Source organism: Syzygium oleosum, unplaced genomic scaffold (assembly GCF_021117445.2).
Source record: "Syzygium oleosum isolate NSW1041296 unplaced genomic scaffold, Sole_v2.1 Sole_v2.14, whole genome shotgun sequence".
Taxonomy (NCBI): domain Eukaryota; kingdom Viridiplantae; phylum Streptophyta; class Magnoliopsida; order Myrtales; family Myrtaceae; genus Syzygium; species Syzygium oleosum.
In genome coordinates this window covers 8,108,739-8,127,338 of record NW_026607498.1, presented here as the reverse complement: position 1 = coordinate 8,127,338, position 18,600 = coordinate 8,108,739, and the positions used below count along the sequence as shown (strand labels likewise).

At 40.5% G+C, this 18,600-nt stretch overlaps 2 protein-coding genes and 1 non-coding gene across 4 annotated transcripts; all 3 read left to right on the top strand.

The window, feature by feature from the left end:
- The first annotated feature begins 184 nt into the window (after positions 1-184).
- Positions 185-257, top strand: TRNAA-CGC (transfer RNA alanine (anticodon CGC)). Its single transcript has one exon. It is a non-coding gene; the product is annotated as a tRNA-Ala (tRNA).
- Positions 258-1,529: 1,272 nt separating this feature from the next.
- On the top strand, positions 1,530-7,184 carry LOC115688454 (UDP-glucose 4-epimerase GEPI48-like). The gene is made up of 9 exons (XM_030614270.2): positions 1,530-1,827; positions 2,190-2,239; positions 2,510-2,645; positions 3,128-3,229; positions 4,979-5,206; positions 5,544-5,622; positions 5,999-6,081; positions 6,302-6,393; positions 6,833-7,184. The coding sequence occupies exons 1-9, from the start codon at positions 1,645-1,647 to the stop codon at positions 6,924-6,926; spliced, it is 1,047 nt and encodes a 348-aa protein (XP_030470130.2). The 5' UTR covers positions 1,530-1,644; the 3' UTR covers positions 6,927-7,184.
- A 4,387-nt stretch (positions 7,185-11,571) lies between these two features.
- LOC115688455 (UDP-glucose 4-epimerase GEPI48-like) lies at positions 11,572-17,315 on the top strand. 2 transcript variants are annotated; one of them, XM_056318104.1, is made up of 10 exons: positions 11,572-11,850; positions 12,275-12,324; positions 12,576-12,711; positions 13,171-13,272; positions 15,064-15,291; positions 15,629-15,707; positions 16,074-16,156; positions 16,262-16,293; positions 16,363-16,454; positions 16,960-17,101. In XM_056318104.1, the coding sequence occupies exons 1-9, from the start codon at positions 11,668-11,670 to the stop codon at positions 16,445-16,447; spliced, it is 978 nt and encodes a 325-aa protein (XP_056174079.1). In that variant the 5' UTR covers positions 11,572-11,667; the 3' UTR covers positions 16,448-16,454; positions 16,960-17,101. The 2 variants fall into 2 exon arrangements, with proteins under 2 accessions (XP_056174079.1, XP_056174078.1); XM_056318103.1 differs by lacking the exon at positions 16,262-16,293 and adding an exon at positions 17,169-17,315 and having other exon boundaries at positions 11,573-11,850; positions 16,960-17,106.
- Positions 17,316-18,600: the final 1,285 nt, after the last annotated feature.

Below are 18,600 nucleotides of genomic sequence, written 5' to 3'. Positions count from 1 at the left end.
CTTTACATTTGAGAAAGTAACGTGATTGCGAATAGAAGGGGTATATTCGACGATGCTTAAGCTTTAATTTGCTCGGCCTTCGATACCCACGAAGGGTGGGGATCTTTATAGCATGAGAAAACTAGAGTATATACGTACAAGAATATAAAATGAAATCAATGCGTAACCCAAGAGAGCCAACAAGGGGGGTGTAGCTCATATGGTAGAGCGCTCGCTTCGCATGCGAGAGGCACGGGGTTCGATTCCCCGCACCTCCATTCCCCCTCCATTTTTTTTTCCTCTTTTCATCTCTGAGCTCTAAAAAGATTCTTTTGTCACGACAATGATCCAGTCAAAATTGTCGGAACCGCCCCCCCGGTGATGCCGCGAGAAGAGAAAGGTGAAGGGAATCCGATCCGAGTAAAAGACTCACTTTTGCTTTATCTTGCAATTTTTTGCCATGCAAAAGAAGGTTCCGACCTTGGAGCAAAAGAAGGGGAAGACAGCGTTGGAGAGCAGTTACGTAACGGAGCGAAAGTGCACAGCTTTTAATTTTCTTCTTCTTTTTAAGTTTTTTCCTCCCTCTTTTAAGGGAGAAGGGGCCACTTTTTTATCCCCATCAAAAGCTGAAAAAGCTTTATTGAATTCCAAGCACAAGCCAAAATGAACTCCTCTTGCGGACAAAAACAAGAGACAGAGAGGCACACTTGTCCACGGATGGGACAACTCCATTGCGCCCCTCCCTCGCACTTTCTTCCCGGGCTTTGCCACCCCCACGAGAATAAAGGTACGTAGGGTAAAAAAAAAATAAAAAATTCGTCCCCTTTTTTCAGTCTTTTTTTTTTCCATGAAAAAAAAAAAGAGAGTTTGGACGGAATTGAAACGTGTCTCTCTCTCGCGCCGTTGAAACGTCCGATTCAAGGCGCCCGACGAAATATAGGTAAAGCCCATGATGGCCCGGAAAACTCTGGCCGAGCCTAGCTTAGAGCGGAAGCTGGACTCATTTCGCGGGCTCTTTCACACGTGACTTTTCTGAACCTGAAACAGTCCGAAGAATCCGTTATTTTCTCGTAAAGGGTGAAGAGATAATCACAAGGGGCGAACCCATTTAACACGTATATTTATATTTTTATCTTTTCTGAGTTTTGCTATTTTAAATTTATTTATAATTTATTAACCGAACACGATTAATTCATATAACGATTTAGGCCCTATTAAATACGGATCGAGAATTGGGCGTACGGCTCGCTCGGGGAGCGGTCAAAACCAATGATTCACCGCCCCCCTAAGGGCCTAGTGAAAGGAGAGAGGGTTGGTGACCTGACCGCTAGGGAGAAGAAGAAGACGACGAGAGAGAGAGAGAGAGAGAGAGAGAATCGTCGCGTTCCTGCCCAGACAAAACAAAACAAAAAAAACAAAACGAAAAGAAGCCGCGCTCCACGTGGCTATCCCGCTCTCCCTCTCCCGCTCTCTCTCTCTCTAAAACGAAAAACGCATCTTCCTCTTTTCTTCGGTTTTTCGGCTCTCCATTTATTGCGCTCCTCCCGATTCCTCCCTCCCTCCTCCTTCTCCACCACTGTTAACGCCACTCGCGCACGCACCAAATTCGACCCCCCTTCTCGTCGTCCTTCTCTCTCTCTCTCTCTCTAGAGTCTACACGCGCGCATGGCGAAGAACGTGCTGGTGACGGGCGGCGCCGGCTACATTGGCAGCCACGCCGTGCTCCAGCTCCTCCTCGGCGGCTTCCGCGTCGCCGCCGTCGACAACCTCGACAACTCCTCCCGCACCGCCCTCGACAGGGTCCGGGAGCTCGCCGGCGAGCACGGCCCCGGCCTCTCCTTCCACGAGGTCCGAAACCATCGCCGCCTCCTTTCTTGTGTTTTTTTTCTTTCTCGTTTCCCACGGTATTTGCCGAGTCTAGGACTCGGCCGCTGGGTTGTGGCCGGGGGATGTTTGGCGGTTTCAAATTTGGGAAGTATGCTTCTTCGTCATGTCGTGTTCTCCGGTCGTTCCTTGCGATTTTCTGAGATTTTTTTGAATTTCGCGGTTCGGTATTTTGCGACGAGTGCGACCGGTGTTGGAACACTGTACCGCGAGATTCCGTCTCGTTTGATCGTGTTGATTGTGCTGGCTTTCATGCGAACGGTGTTTGTTGTGTTTAAGGTTGCAATTGACTCTCTCTGACTTTACTGTCTGCTCTTCATCCGCAGCTTGACCTCCGAGACAAGCCGGCGCTGGAGAAATTGTTCTCCGAGACAAAGTACGATCCGTAGATGACATTGCGATTATTTGTCATTTGGTTCCGTTTTCTGGACCTCCCGTATGATGTGCGTAGTGTGTGGTTTTCATCGGCCCGTTAGAATCTGACCCAGGGCATTCTTCGAATTTGGAGCTCGAAAGACTAAACTTAGAACTGTAACAATTGATTCATTTAATTCAGGAGTTGTGAAATGATAGAGAACTGGAAAAGGCGGCTTCTTTGTTCCTCCTTAATGTTGCTTTTTTGACTGTCGGCTCCTGTTTTGTCCAGATTTGATGCTGTCATTCACTTTGCTGGATTAAAAGCAGTTGGTGAAAGTGTGCAGAAGCCTCTGCTTTATTTCAATAATAACCTCATTGGGACCATCACCTTGCTAGAAGTCATGGCTGCCCATGGATGTAAGAAGGTGTGGTACTTTGATTATCTCAACTGTGCATCATTTCATTGGTTGTGTTCTTTCTTTTGGGATTTTTTTTCTGTTAAGTTGCGTGCCTCATCTTGTATCAGGGTTAATGAAATCTGGTTGTTGGACTATTGTTAATTGGGCTGAAAACTTTTAAAAAGGCAAGAAACTTAATGTTAATGGACCAAACTGAAGTGGCTGCTGTCTGTGGTGTTTGATGTGCTAGACTAGTAGATTTCTGCGATTGATACACCAGTATGCTGGTTCCTATGTGGAGAGAAGTGCAACTAAATTAGGTGTTGATTTCATGTGTGGTCCTCACTTAATCTGCACCTTTGGTGCATGTTTCCTTTGCTCTCTTCTTTTTCTTTCTGTCTTTCCTGCATCTCTTCACACTCGAAGTACACGACCTGTGAGTTTACAGATGCACACTTGTATGATCTCTCTTTAATTAATAAAAATGTGATTTTCGTGAAATATCGCAGCTTGTGTTTTCCTCATCTGCTACTGTTTATGGTTGGCCAAAGGAGGTCCCCTGTACAGAGGAGTTCCCTGTTTGTGCAATGAATCCATATGGACGGACCAAGGTTAGTGAACAATATTTTTTCATCTTAGTAATAATATCATGCAACGGATCGCGAACAAAAAGACATGCATTAGTTGGTTAGTAAGACTTTTTGATGGTTTATTGCACTGTTGGCAAAGAACTTAAACATGCTTTTGAGATTAGCATTGTAAATATTCTAGAATCTTCAAGGGAGAGGCAGAGAGCAAATACTCAAAGGCTATATCCTTAGTAAATGACTTGATAAAAGAGTACATAGATGACTCTATTTAGAGAGCATAAGAGACCCCCAAGAACCCTAATTACCTTCTTTATGACCACCTACTAACTAATTGAGTAATATTTTTAATATACCTCATCTTTCCTGGCTTACATCTTATAGGTGCAACTTTTGTCCAAAGTCTGTGACCAAAGCGCCGTGTAAGCCGAACCTTGCACTAGATAATCGACATAAATATCAAAGTTGATTTACGATGATGGCAATTGTACAAGCTAGACCTTACACGACAAACTGAATGTAACCCATATCAACTCCGGATTTGACAAAAGTGCTAAAGAAAATTGAGATCGGAAAGTTGATAACATTCTTTTCCTCAAATTGCAAATATAAAATCGTGCGAGAACATGACTTCGTGAATTGTGGCAAACTGAATTGCATCACTTTACGACACTTGACTTTGATTGCTCAATGGAGGTGTGATGAACTCCAGCACTCACAGCAGCCTAAAACCTTGACTGCAACTCCGCTCGTCAATGATGCTCACAATCAAAGATGAGTCTCACAACGGATAGAAATTTCAGAGGACCAAAAATTTATGAAGTTTCTCAACATAAGGTTTTGGAGATTGGAGCAATATCAGCCCCTAGATAGCACTTTTTTTTGTTTTGTTTTTCTTCTTTAGGAATGCAAAATTATAGGAAACAAATGAAAAAGAAATGCAAGACTAAAAGCATCAAACTAACGAAGACAGTAGCTAGATTTTGATGGAGAAGCAGAACCAATGACCACGATCAAGAAGGATGCATGGCGGAATGAAGCCAGATAACAGAGTGGCTTGACTTCACAAGCACGAGGATGCCGACGACAATATTGATGAGGCTGTCCATGACTCTCCCTGACGACGACAGAGAGATAAGCGGCTCACGAGGTAGCGCTGCTCTTCGAGATTACCGAGCAGATCTGCCACCACGACAAGCAAAGAACAATGATACTGCTCTTGAAGACGAACGGTCATGGCTGCTTTCGAGCATGAAGACCAGATGACGAAAAACAAAGGACTTGGAATGACGAAAGCCGGTGGTCTTAGTGTCAAAGTAGAAACCATTTAGTAGAACCAAAGGTTCTTTTTTCTTAAGACTGATGGCAAGTTTTGATTCGGGCCCTTTCTTTCCTGATGGCTCTGATATTCTAGAATCTTTAAGAGAGGGGAGAGAAGATACTCAAAGGCGACATTTTTACTAAGTGATTTGATAAAAAAGTTACATAGATGGCTCTATTTCTAGAGCATGAAAGACACCCAAAGATCCTAGTTATCTCATTGATGACCACCAACTAATTACTAACTAATATTCATAAGTATACTATAACAAGCATGAAGGCAAGGATGTATATTGTGTCCATTACAAACATGAAAAAAGGAAAAAGAAGGATGATGTCTTTCCTATTATCCTGCTACTTCCCTTTTAGTACTTATGGGGAATTATTCCAACTTCTTTTTGGTTGCCTGATTTCTGCTACATCTTATACAAGCGCAATTGCCCGTTCTTGCAGCTTTTCATTGAAGAAATATGCCGTGATGTTTACCAGGCAGATTCTGAATGGAAGATAATGTTGTTAAGATACTTCAATCCAGTTGGTGCACATCCTAGCGGCTACATTGGTGAGGATCCCAGAGGGATCCCAAACAATCTAATGCCATTTGTGCAGCAAGTTGCTGTCGGAAGGCGGCCTGCTTTGACAGTTTATGGAACAGACTATTCAACGAAGGATGGTACTGGGGTATGGTATTTACACGTTCTTCATTACTTTAATGCAGTCTTTTCATGCCATGATTTTGTCCCTTGTATTAATATGACTTTTGAGGTCCATAATGAGTTGTATGTCTTTTTCATGCACCTCATTAATGATAGGAGTCAATCTCATTTATATATGTAAACAGATGTGCACAACTGATCTTTGCCGTGCTCAAGTTGTGGATGCAGAGTCTTCCTGATTTAATTGTTTATTGTTCTTTGAGTTTGCTCATGTCATCTACAGAAAGTAACAAGCAAATATTTTATGCTCGACGCATCATCTGTTCTACATTCTGAACCCAAGTCTGGGTGTGTCATCTCAGGTTCGTGATTACATCCATGTTGTTGATCTAGCCGATGGACACATTGCTGCACTGCAAAAGCTTGAAGAACCCGGCATAGGTATGAGAACTTGAACATTTTTTTAATTTGAAGTACTGCTTCTATTCAGTAGCTGGTCACTCAAATTTTATTTTGATGTGTCCGCATGGTTGTGACCATTCTTTGTCACCTCCACAAATAGGGTGTTACCTAACCTCCCTTCATACAAACCAGATTCAAAACCGTGCATAAGACGAATTTATGATTTGCATGCATTTTATTCGAATATGAAGTCTTTTCACAACCAGAACATTTCATATAAGGGCCCTAAACAGGAGGTGTAAGAATGTTTCCCTGCACAATCTACCCACATGTTAAATTAATTCTTTCAACATTCTGGGCTTTGACTAGAAAGTCAATTCATTAATCTCTTCTCCTGATCACGCTTGGTTGACAGGGTGTGAGGTGTATAATCTGGGAACAGGGAAGGGAACTTCAGTCCTGGAGATGGTTGCTGCATTTGAGAAGGCGTCTGGAAAGGTATGTTTCTGTTGATCGGGATGATGCACCAGAACACATACAGATTTCTATGTATTTACGTCGTCATATTTGATAGCACTCTCAATTATCTGATCCGATTGAGTCGAATCCCTTCTTGGTGTCCACTTTCATCATGTTTTCCTTGTTCCGAAATTCCTTTTGAGGTGACTTAATTTCTCCATCGACCTGTTTATCGCATTCATGTTTTCTCCTGTTCCAGAAAATTCCACTTGTTATGGCTGGGCGCCGACCAGGTGATGCTGAAATTGTATATGCATCAACAGAAAAGGCTGAACGGGAATTGAACTGGAAGTAAGTATTTGGCCATATAATGGCTGCATGAAGAAATTTGTTAGTTAATAGTGCTAAGCAAAGCTTATAGGGTAGCATTGCTAATGTCGACCTTTACTTGCGAATTCCACAATTAAGAGGAGCTACAAAGAGTAGCATTCAGTGGGCTGTCTTGGATTATGCTTTATGCCTCAAGTTTGACTGTGGAAAAGAATGCCATTCAGTGTTTTATTATTGGTCTAATGAATTTATGATTTTACTGACTAGTTAGGAAGTATTATGTCTGCTCTTTTACCAGTTGAATGAGTTGCATCTGCTGCTTGCCGATCATTCTAGCTATCCCCTTAATTGAAATGGCTTCTCAGTCTTTACTTTGATATAAATTTTCACGTGATTTCTGTGAAAGATAACTTACCGTTACACCCTCTTATCTCATACATTGGTTTGACTGTCATTGTAGGGCCAAATATGGCATTGAGGAGATGTGCCGAGATCAATGGAACTGGGCCAGCAAGAACCCTTATGGCTATGGATCCCCCGACTCGACTGACTGATAGCCGAGGATTTTGGGCATCCTCCGATTAGGTATTGCTGAATTTAGACGTCGGTGTAGAAAAAGGTCACCACTTTCTGAGACTTAGAACGGAGACAAACTTAGGCTAGAAAAAGAAGGCGGCGAATATACTCGGAATAAGCCTTTAAGATTAGTCAATTGCTCTAGCTTCTGGTTAACCTATTAAATGTCCTGTTGGTGACCTGATGTATAATTCCAGATACGACGTGCAATAAGAAATCTTCTAATGATTATGCTAGTAAGGAAAATCTCCTCCATCATGTGTTCATTGCGATCAACTGGCCGACGTGCATTTGTTAACTGCTTTTTGTCATCCCGGACAATGCTTTTTACGATGCCGAGTGATGTTGCGTGATGACTAGGAGGGCAGTTTTCCCTCTTTTCGGGGGCCACTTTATCTCCGTCAAAAGCTAAACTTTATTAAATTCCAAAGTACAAACCAAAATGAACTCCTCTTGCACATAAAAACAAGAAAAAGACGAACTATCCATGGGACAACTCCATTGCTCCCTCACTCACACTTTTGTCACGGGTTTTTTTTAGGGAAAATTGTCCAAAAAGTTTTAAATCTATTGCACTTTTGTCAATTCAGTCCTAAACCTTTTAACTTTGCCAATTGAGTCATAAACCTTTTCATTTTTTGTCAATTGAGTTCATCCAGCCAGTTTTAATTGGAAATCGTTGATGTCGACGTCGGGCTGCCACGTGGCACTGACATTGACATTTTTATATAATATTTTAATAATTTCTAAACCTCTTATGTTTTTTTTTCTTTTCTATGTTTTTTTTCTGGGTTTTAAAGTTAGGTTCGGCGAAGGTGGCCGGCCTACCTTCGTCGGCCCTTGCTCGTGGCCAGCAAGGGCCGGCAAGCCACCCTTGTCTGCCCTAGCTTCAAATCCAGAAAAAAAAAAAAACAGAGAAAAGGAAAAAAAAAAAAAAGAAGAAAAAAAACATAAAAAATTAAAATATTATTAAAATATTATATAAAAATGTCCACGTCAGCGCCACGCGGCTGCCTGGCGTCCACATCAGTGATTTCCGGCCAAAATTGGCCGGACGGATTCAATTGGCAAGAAATGAAAAGTTTATAACTCAATTGGCAAAATAAAAAGGTTTTGAACTGAATTGGCAAAAGTGCAATAGTTTTGGGATTTTTTGGACAATTTTCCTAGTATTTCCACCCTACAAGAATCAAGGCGTGCGGGGAAAAAAATTATCCCCTTTTTTTGTTTTTTTTATGAAAAATAAGGGAAGTTGTAACGTGTCTTTCTCATTGTTGAAACTTCTATTTAAGGCGCCAAAGAAGCGTCAACGGCCAATCGAGCAAACTATCCCCATAGCTCCATCAGGTGTGAGCAGGGAAACAAGAGAGCCAGCATACATTTAAGCCCAAGTCTATCATTTGTACTCGTAGATTAATCAAGGTCTCTGAGATTGAGAATAAAATAAAAATAAAACCTGTGACTTTTCGACTTGTCAGAAAAGTTCAATTTGAGTCAACTAATGTTTTGGGCCAAGCTAGCTTTCAGGGTAAAATTGAGGAAAGCCCATGGCCCAGAAAGCTTAACTCATTTTGTGGGCCCATCAAGACTTATCTGAACTTGGAATAGTTTGATGAGTCTATTATTTTCTCATAGAAAATGAAGAAAGAGTCACAAAACTGGGTTGGGTTTGAGTAAACTGTAAACTCATAATATATATATATATATATATAACAATCTAAACCTATTTACTAAGCATAGCTAACCATATAATGACTCGATCTATCAAATATGGGTTTATAAATGGATCTATGACCCATTTGATGTAGTCAAAACGAGTCGCAAACCCATATTCTAACCCAAATTTATTTAATGGGTCACCTCAAACTCAAAATATGGGTATTAATGATTTTTAAAGTTAAAAGCCCAAAACATATGAGTTTTAGTAGGTTGATTATAAACTCACTTTCAACATATTTAATAAATAGATTAGTATTAGCCCATTTTGGTCCCTCTTTGCCAATCTCTTCTTTCTCCCTCTTAAATTTCGTGACGCTCGACTTTCTCCGTTCTTTCGCTCTACTTCTGCTATCCTTAAGTATTCTTCAACCTCTAACTCGCAACTTCACACTACTGTGACAAATTTCACTTATGAGGAAACCCAAACTTTCGCAGCCACCTTCATGCCTTCGTCCATAACTCGACCCCTAAGCTTCCTCACTAACTTTATGAGTTGGTAGAGAGAAGAAGCTCATTCTTCAAATGCAACACTTTAAAGAGAAAAATTGCTAAAGTTGGATTCCGAGTCTGGTATGGGTTGAATATGAATCACTAAATTTGCATTAGATATAAAATTGATCAAAACGGGTTAAATAGATCATACAATTTTCGACCCGATCGAAAGTCAATCCTACCCATCCATTTGATGGGTTTAGTCAAAATCAATGATTCACCACCTCTAGAAAGAAGCGAGAGTTGGTGACCTGATTGCTAGAAGAAGAAGACGAGCGAGTATCTTTGCGTTCTTGTTAGGGCTGAGCATGGGTCTAGGATAAAGTTGGGAACCGGACCGAATCGACCATAAGAACTGGTCCCACTCCAGGTTCCCTATTTACCGGTTCCAAAAAAAGTAAAACCAGGATTATGCGGTGTGGTTCCCAGTTCTTGAGTAAGAACCGAATCGGGAATTGGGAACCGAAGAACCAAGGATTATCATTACAGGAGTTCTATTTGAGTTCAAAGATAGATTTTGTTTGAACTTATTGGCTCGTAACGGCATTGACTTAGATACATAATCAAGGTTTTGAAAATTGACTTTTAGAGTGAACTGATTGTGGAGACTTTCTTAACGTAAAACCCGTAGTCATCATATACTCTTCCATGGTTCCACATTATTTGTATACTTACGCTTGCCTGAAGCACTTCTTTTTCTTGTTCATGTGTCTGCCTCTTTCAGAAGATTTGGAACTAGCCAACTTTGTGGAAAAGACTCCTGAATAAATGCGGTGAGATTTTCTAAAAATTATCTCAGCTTAATTAATAGTAATTTTAATTTAAAAATATTATTAAGCGAGTAACTACGTTTGTTGCTTCTTTTGATTTCAAGTGGTAAGAATTCGGAGCAAATCTTCATGGATGGTTGATGACTAAAACCCTATAGTTCAGGTTTTATATTATGTATTTTATGTTTTATCTTTTACGGATTGTTGCTATTGATAAATGTGGACTTTTGTTATCACCTTCATTTTCATTTTGCTCGACTTAAAATGAAACAAAAAAAATAAAGAAAATATGAAACAAAAAAGAAGAAGAAGAAACTGAGGTAGACCTCGTAACTAAACTTGGAATCATTGTAAGTGAACCTGGAATCGATTAACAGGATAGGTTCCAAATTCCACTTATACAGATAGATTTCATATTATAAAAATCAAAAAACTAATTCCGACATAATAAGTTTTAGGGCGCATAGAATCCATTCTGGGATCGAAATCCTAGGACCGCGAACAATGCGTTTGTTAAAAAATTTCTGGAATGCATTCCGGAGCAATTTTTGCATTATGGAATAAAAATGCATTTGTTAAAAATACTTGATTCTAGAATGCATTCTTGATTCCAGAATGAGTTTTGGGCAAGAAAAAGAGAAATTACTTTTTGTAGCTTCTCTCTTCCAAAATGCATTCTCTCTCTTTTCTTTCTTTTTCGCGGTCTTTATAACACATTTTGAGATCTCACTAATTTTTTTTTTCAGAAAATGCATAAAAATTGAAAAATTCCAGAAAAATTCATAAAAATTTCTAGAAAAAAAAAAAAGTCAAATTTCGGGAAAATAGGAAATTTGGTGAATCATTTTCAAAAAATATAAAAAAATCAAAAATTTCAAAACTTCACAAAATGGCTTAGAACACATGTAGTTACCCTTGAGTGAAATTTAAATTTTTTTAGGTGTCCAAAAAAATCAAAAATTTCAAAACTTCACAAAATGACTTAGAATACTTGTGGCCACCCACTTTGAGTGAAATTTAAATTTTTTGAGGTGCCCAAAAAAAATCAAAAATTTCAAAACTTCACAGAATGGATTAAGAATACATGTGGCCACCCATTTTTTAGTGAAATTTAATTTTTTTGAGGTGCAAAAAAAAATCAAAAATTTTAAAACTTCACAAAATGGCTTAGAATACCTTTGGCCACCCACTTTGAGTGAAATTTAAATATTTTGAGGTGCCCAAAAAAAATTAAAAAATAAAAAATTTTAAAATTTCACAGAATGGCTTAGAATACCTGTGACCATCCACTTTGAGTAAAATTTAAATTTTTTTAGGTGCAAACAAAATCAACAAATCAAAACAGATTTCAATTTCAAAAATTAATTTTTGGAGCATAATTAATCATGTTTTATCAAACAGATTTCCCCTTCAGAAATTAATTTTTGGAGCAGAATAATTACCATTCGTGCCTTAGTTACCACGTGAAAGCTGGATCGATCCTAGCACCGCCACCCCCTGATTCCCGCCGCCACCAGTTCGAGCCGAGACAAAAGAAGCCACACTTCACGTGGCTATTCCATCGTCCGCTCCCGCTCTCTCTAATGAAAAAACCGCCATCTCCTTTTTCTTCAGTTTTCGCTCCTCAAGTCCTCCCTCTCCTCCACTGTTTTAACTCCACGTGCACACCAAAGTCGACCCTTCTCCTCCCATCTCTCTCTCTCTCTCTCTCTCTCTCTCTCTACACGCACGCACGCGCATGGCGAAGAACGTGCTGGTGACCGGCGGCGCCGGCTACATGGGCAGCCACACCGTGCTCCAGCTCCTGCTCGGCGGGTTCCGGGTCGCCGCCGTCGACATCCTCGACAACTCCTCCCGGACCGCCCTCGACCGGGTCCAGGAGCTCGCCGGCGAGCACGGCCCCAGCCTCTCCTTCCACGAGGTTCGAAACGATCGCCGCCGTCGCCGCCGCCTTCCCCTTTCTTTTATTTTTTTTGTGCTTCCGAGATGGTATCGGCGATCTAGGACTCGGTCGCTGGGTTGTGTTTGTCGCGGGACGTTGGCGGCGGGGGGGATGTCGGGCGGTTTTAAATCTGGGAAAGCGTGGAGTATGCTTCGTCATGTCGTGTTTTCCGGTCGTTCGTTGCGATGTTGTGAGACTTTTTGAATTTGGCGGTTCAGTATTATGCGACGTGCGATTGTGAGTGCGACTGGTGTTAGGACGCCCTGCTGCGAGATCCCGTGTCATTTGATCGTTAATTATGCTGGGGAACTCGTTGTTGATGTGCTTTCGAGCGAACGATGGTTGTTGTATTTATGGTAGCAATTGACTCTCTTTGACTTTGTTGTCTGCTCTTCATCCGCAGCTTGACCTCCGAGACAAACCGGCGCTGGAGAAATTGTTCTCCTCGACAAAGTACGATCCTTACATAACATTGCGATTATTTGTCATTTGGTTCCATTTTCAGAACCTCCATTCGATGTGCGTAGTATGTGGTTTTATCGGTCCCTTAGAATTTGATACAGGCCAATCTTCAAATTTGGATCTTCGATTACGACTATATCAATTGATTCGTAGATATATGAAATAATAGAGAACTGGAAAGGCGACTTCTTTGTTCTTCCTTAATGTTGCTTGTTTTGACTGTCAGCTCCTATTATGTCCAGATTTGATGCTGTCATACACTTGGCTGGATTAAAAGCAGTAGGTCAAAGTGTGCAGAAGCCATTGCTTTATTTCAATAATAACCTCATCGGGACCATCACCTTGCTAGAAGTCATGGCTGCCCATGGATGTAAGAAGGTATGGTACTTTGATTATCGTAACTGTGCATCATTTCGTTGTTTTTTTTTTCCTGTTTAGTTGTGTGCCTCATCTTATATCAGGGTTAATGAAATCTGGTTGTTGGACTATTGTAACTATGAATGAAACCTTTAAAAGGGAATTCATGTTAATGGACAAACTGAAGTGGCTGCCGTCTATCATGTTTGATATGCTAGACTAGTAGATCTCTGCAATTGATACATTGGTGTGCTGACTGCTGTGTGGAGTGAAGTGCAACTAAATTAGGTGTTGTTTTCATGTGTGGTCCTCACTTAATCTGCTCCTTTGGTGCATGTTTCATTCGCTCTCTTCTTTTTCTTTCTGTCTTTCCTGCATCCCTGCACACTCAGAAGTACGTGATCTGTGAGTTTAGAGATGCACACTTGTGTGATCTCTCACTTTAATTAACCAAAATGTGATTTTCGTGAAACATTGCAGCTTGTGTTTTCCTCGTCTGCTACTGTTTATGGTCGGCCAAAGGAGGTCCCTTGTACAGAGGAGTTCCCTGTTTGTGCAGTGAATCCATATGGACAAACCAAGGTTAGTGAAAGATATTCTTTCATCTTAATAGTACTATCATGCAACGGGACACTAACCAAAAGACAGATGAATTAGCTGGTTAGTAAGGCTTTTTAGTGGTTTATTGCACTGTTGGTGAAGAAATTAAACATGCTTTTGAGTTTAACATTGTAAATATTCTAGAATCTTCAAGAGAGAGGGAGAGAGAAAACACTCAAAGGCTAGATCCTTACTAAATGACTTGATAAAAGAGTACATAGATGACTCCATTTAGAATCCATAAGAGACCCCCAAGAATCCTAATTACCTTCTTGATGACCACCTACTAACTATTGAGTAAGATTTTTATCATTCCCGGCTTACATCTGATAGGTGCAACTTTCGTCCAAAGTTTCAAAGCGCCGTGTAAGCCGACCCTTGCACTAGACAATCGATATAAATATCAAAGTCTATTTAAGATGACGACAATTGTGCAAGCTACACCTTACATGACAAACTGAATGTAACCCATATCAACTCTGGATTTGACAAAAGTGTAAAGAGACAAATCAAGATTGGAAAGTTGATACCATTCTTTTCCTCGAATTGCAAATATATAATCATGCAAGAACCAACTTCGTGAATTGTGGCAAACTGAATTGCATCACCTTACAACGCTCGACTTTGATCACTCGATGAAGGTGTGATGGACTCCGGCGCTCACAGCAACCTAAAATCTTGATGGCGATTCCACTTGTTAATGACACTCACAATCGAAGATGAGTCTCACAATGGATACCTTCCATAGTAGGCTTGTTGAGATTTCGGAGGACCAAAAATTTATGAAGTTTCTGAAGATAAAGTGTTGTAGATTGGAGCACTAACAGCCCCCAGAAAGCACTTTTTTTGTTATGTTTTTCTTCTTTGGGAATGCAAAAGTATAGAAAACAAGTGAAAAAGAAATGCAAGACTAACAGCATCAAACGAACGAGAACTGTAGCTTTATTTTGACGGAGAAGCGGAACCAGTGACCACAATCGAGAAGGATGCATGGCGGAATGAATCCAGAGAACAGAGTGGCTCAACTTGTGGAAGACTTCACAAGCACAAGGATGCCGGCGACAATATTGATGAGGCCAACCATAACTCTCCCTAACGACAACGGAGAGACGAGTGACTCACGAGGTAGCGCTGCTCTTCAAGATTACCTAGCAGATCTGTCACCATGACAAGCAAAGGACGATGATGCTGCTCTTGAAGACGAACTGTTGTGGCTGCTCTCCAGTATGAAAACCAGAGGACGAAAAACAAAGGACTTGGAATGGTTGACGCTGGAGGTCTTAGTGTCAAAGTAGAAACCATTAAGTAGAATCGAGGGTTCTTTTTTCTTCAGACTGATGGCAAGAAGAAAGATAAAGTCAGAGTGTTGATTCGGGCCTTTCTTTCTTGATGACTCTGATACTATATAGATATTCTAGGATCTTTAAGAGAGGGGAGAGAAGATACTCAAAGGCTAAATTTTTACTTAGTGACTTGATAAAAAAATACATAGATTGCTCTATTTATAGAGCATGAAAGACACCCAAAAACCCTAGTTATCTCATTGATGACCACCTACTAACTACTAACTGATATTCGGAAATATACTATAACAAGCATGAAGGCAAGGATGTATATTGTGTCCCTTACAAACATGAGAAAAAAAGAAGGATGGTTTCTTTCCTCCTATTATGCTACTTCCCTTTTTAGTACTAGTGGGGAATTATTCCAAATTGTTTTTGGTTTCCTGATTTCTGCTACATCTTATACAAGCGCAATTGCCTGTTCTTCCAGCTTTTCATTGAAGAAATATGCCGTGATGTTTATCGGGCAGATTCTGAATGGAAGATAATGTTGTTAAGATACTTCAATCCAGTTGGTGCACATCCTAGCGGCTACATTGGCGAGGATCCCAGGGGGATCCCGAACAATCTAATGCCATTTGTGCAGCAAGTTGCTGTCGGAAGGCGACCTGCTTTGACAGTTTATGGAACAGACTATTCAACGAAGGATGGTACTGGGGTATGGTATTTGCACGTTCTTCATTACTTTGATGCAGTCTTTTGACACCATTATTTTGTCCCTCGAGTTAATATGACTTATGAGGTCTATAATGAGTTGTATATCTTGTTCATGCACCTCATTAATGATAGGAGTCAATCTCATTTATATATGTAAACAGACCTACACAACTGATCTTTGCTGTGCTCAAGTTGTCGATGCAGAGTCTTCCTGATTTAATTGTTTATTGTTCTTTGAGTTTGCTCATGTCATCTACAGAAAGTAGCAAGCAAATATTTTATGCTTGATGCATCATCTGTTCTACATTCTGAACCCAAGTCTGTGTGTGTCATCTCAGGTTCGTGATTACATCCATGTTGTTGATCTAGCCGATGGACACATTGCTGCATTGCAAAAGCTTGAAGAACCCGGCATAGGTATGAGAACTCGTACATTTTTTTAATTTGAACTGCTGCTTCTATTCAGTAGCTGGTCGGTCGAATTTTATTGTGATGTGCCTGCATGGTTGTGACCATTCTTTGTCACCTCCACAAATAGGGCATTACTTAATGCCCGCCCCTCCATGCATAAGACAAATGTATGATGTGATTTGCATGCATTTTATTTGAATATGAAGTCTTTTCTCAACCAGAACATTTCATGTAAGGGCCCTAAGCAGGAGGTTGTAAGAATGTTTCGCCGCGCAATCTACCCACATGTCAATTTAATTGTTTTAAGATTCTGGGCTTTGACTTGAGAAGTCAATTCATTAATCTCTTCTCCTGGTCATATTTGGTTGTCAGCGTGTGAGGTGTATAATCTGGGAACGGGGAAGGGAATTTCAGTCTTGGAGATGGTTGATGCATTTGAGAAGGCATCTGGAAAGGTATGTTTCAGTTGGTCGGGATGATGCACCAGAATACATACAGAATTTTATGTGTTTATGTCGTCATATTTGATAACACTCTCAATCATCTGATCTGATTGTGAGCCTGATCCCTTCTCGGTGTCCACTTTCATCATGTATTCCTTGTTCCGAAATTCCTTTTGAGATGACTTAATTTCTCCATTGAATGTTTTCTCCTGTTCCAGAAAATTCCACTTGTTATGGCTGGGCACCGACCAGGCGATGCTGAAGTTGTATATGCATCAACAGAAAAGGCTGAACGCGAATTGAACTGGAAGTAAGTATCGGGCCATGCAATTGCTGCATGAAGAAATTTGTGAGTTAATATTGCTATGCATAGCTTATTGGTTAGTGTTACCAATGTCGACCTCTGCTTGTGAATACCATAATCAAGAGGAGCTACAAAGAGTAACACCTAATGGGCTGGCTTGGATTGTGTGCTTTGTGCCTCTAAGCCTGAATGTGAAAGAGAATGCCATCCGGGGGATTGCTGTTCGTTTGATGAATGTTGTGGGTGATCTATGATTTTACTGACTATTTAGGAAGTATTATGTCTGCTCTAGTGCCGGTTGAATGAGTTGCATCTGCTGCTTGCCTGTCATTCTAGCTATCCTGTTAATTGAAATGGCTTCTCAATCTTTACTTTGAGATAAATTTTTCAACGTCTTTGGAAGAAAAAGTCTCTGGACTGTGAAAAACAAAGCCCAGCAATTAGATCTCTGTGAAAAGATAACTTACTGTCACATCCTCTATCTCATGCATTGGTTTGACTGTCATTGTAGGGCCAAATATGGCGTTGAGGAGATGTGCCGAGATCAATGGAACTGGGCCAGCAAGAACCCTTATGGCTATGGGTCCCCCGACTCGACTGACTAATAGCCGAGGATTTTGGGCGTCCTCGTATTAGGTATTGCTGAATTTAGTCGTCGGTATAAAATGGTCGCCAATTTTTTTTTTGGGGGTGGTCAAAAAATGGTCACCAATTACTGAGTCTTAAAACGGAGAAAAAATTAGGCTAGGGAAAAAAAAGAAGGTGAAAATACTCAAGCTTCTCCTCAACCTATTATCTCCTGTTGGGGACTTGATGTAATATTTCCAGATACGACATGCAATAAGAAATCTTCGATTGATTATGCTACAGGAGAAAATCTCCTCTATCATGTATTCACCGTGATCAACTAGCCGACATGCATTTACTAACAGCTATGTCATCGGGACGTGCATTTTACGATGCCAAGTGATGTTGCGTGATGACTAAGAGGATGACGTTGATGGGTGTTGCATATACTACCCCGTAAGGCAACGTGCATTTTACGACATGCATTTACTAACAGCTATGTCATCGGGACGTGCATTTTACGATGCCAAGTGATGTTGCGTGATGACTAAGAGGATGACGTTGATGGGTGTTGCATATACTACCCCGTAAGGCGACGGCAATAGCAACAGCTGAAATCTTTCGCCTTGATTATAATGATAAAACAAAGAGATGTCCGCATCGTCCCAAATGATCAGAATCGGCCGGGGATAAGATGTCGAATGCTAGGAATGTAGGATGACTCTGGCTTTTATCATCTTGGCCGGGGATAAGTTGTCGACCTTTGCTGCGAATGCGAACCCTCTCTTGTCACGTAGGAATTTGTACCTTATGATTCGGCGATGTCGAAAAGGAAAAAAAAGATCGTTGCAATCACGGAATGGGGCGTTGCTTTCACATCGGAATTGCCGGACGATTGATCGCCGATGATGTCTTGTTCCTTAAAGCATAAAGGGATTTGCTTGAAGGGGCCTGCAGCACTCCACTGACTTTTCCTACTTCCTACACTTGGAGATGCACAAGAGCTCGAAGGAATGCCCCCCATCTACATGAAGAAAATGACACAAATGGTTTTGCAATTTAGACCAAATATATAATATGGTTGCCGAACTCTTAAATTAGTCAATGTGGTTTCTGAATTTTATCCTAATGTGCAATGTAGTCATTGAATTTTTAATTTGTTCAATATGATCCCCGAACTTAATCCAATGTACAATATGGTCCTTGAACTTTAAATTTGTTCGATGTCATTCCTGAACTTTTGGTACATGTTCAATTTAATCCATTTCCGACAAAAAAAAATTAGTCCATGGATTATATGAAAATGTTCAATATAATTTTTACATTAATTCAAGTCCAGAAACTACATTGAACATGTTCATATAATTCAAGGACTACATTGAACATGTATCAAAAATCCGGAGACTATAATGAGCAAATTAAACATTTTGGGACCACATCGAATAATATTAGGCCATAATTCAAGGACTACACTGAACAAATTAAAAGTTCAAGGACCATATTGCATTTTAAACGGCCTAATTCCAAAAAAAACCCCAAACTTTACACTTTGTCCCAATTATACCCTGAACTTTTTTTTGTCTCA

Coding starts and splice junctions, on each gene's coding strand:
- LOC115688454 (XM_030614270.2), top strand. CDS start 1,645: ATGGCGAAGAACGTGCTGGTGACGGGCGGCGCCGGCTACATTGGCAGC. Junction 3,230..4,978: donor ATCCATATGGACGGACCAAG/GTTAGTGAACAA, acceptor CCGTTCTTGCAG/CTTTTCATTGAAGAAATATG. Junction 5,623..5,998: donor GCTTGAAGAACCCGGCATAG/GTATGAGAACTT, acceptor CTTGGTTGACAG/GGTGTGAGGTGTATAATCTG.
- LOC115688455 (XM_056318103.1), top strand. CDS start 11,668: ATGGCGAAGAACGTGCTGGTGACCGGCGGCGCCGGCTACATGGGCAGC. Junction 12,712..13,170: donor CTGCCCATGGATGTAAGAAG/GTATGGTACTTT, acceptor GAAACATTGCAG/CTTGTGTTTTCCTCGTCTGC. Junction 13,273..15,063: donor ATCCATATGGACAAACCAAG/GTTAGTGAAAGA, acceptor CTGTTCTTCCAG/CTTTTCATTGAAGAAATATG.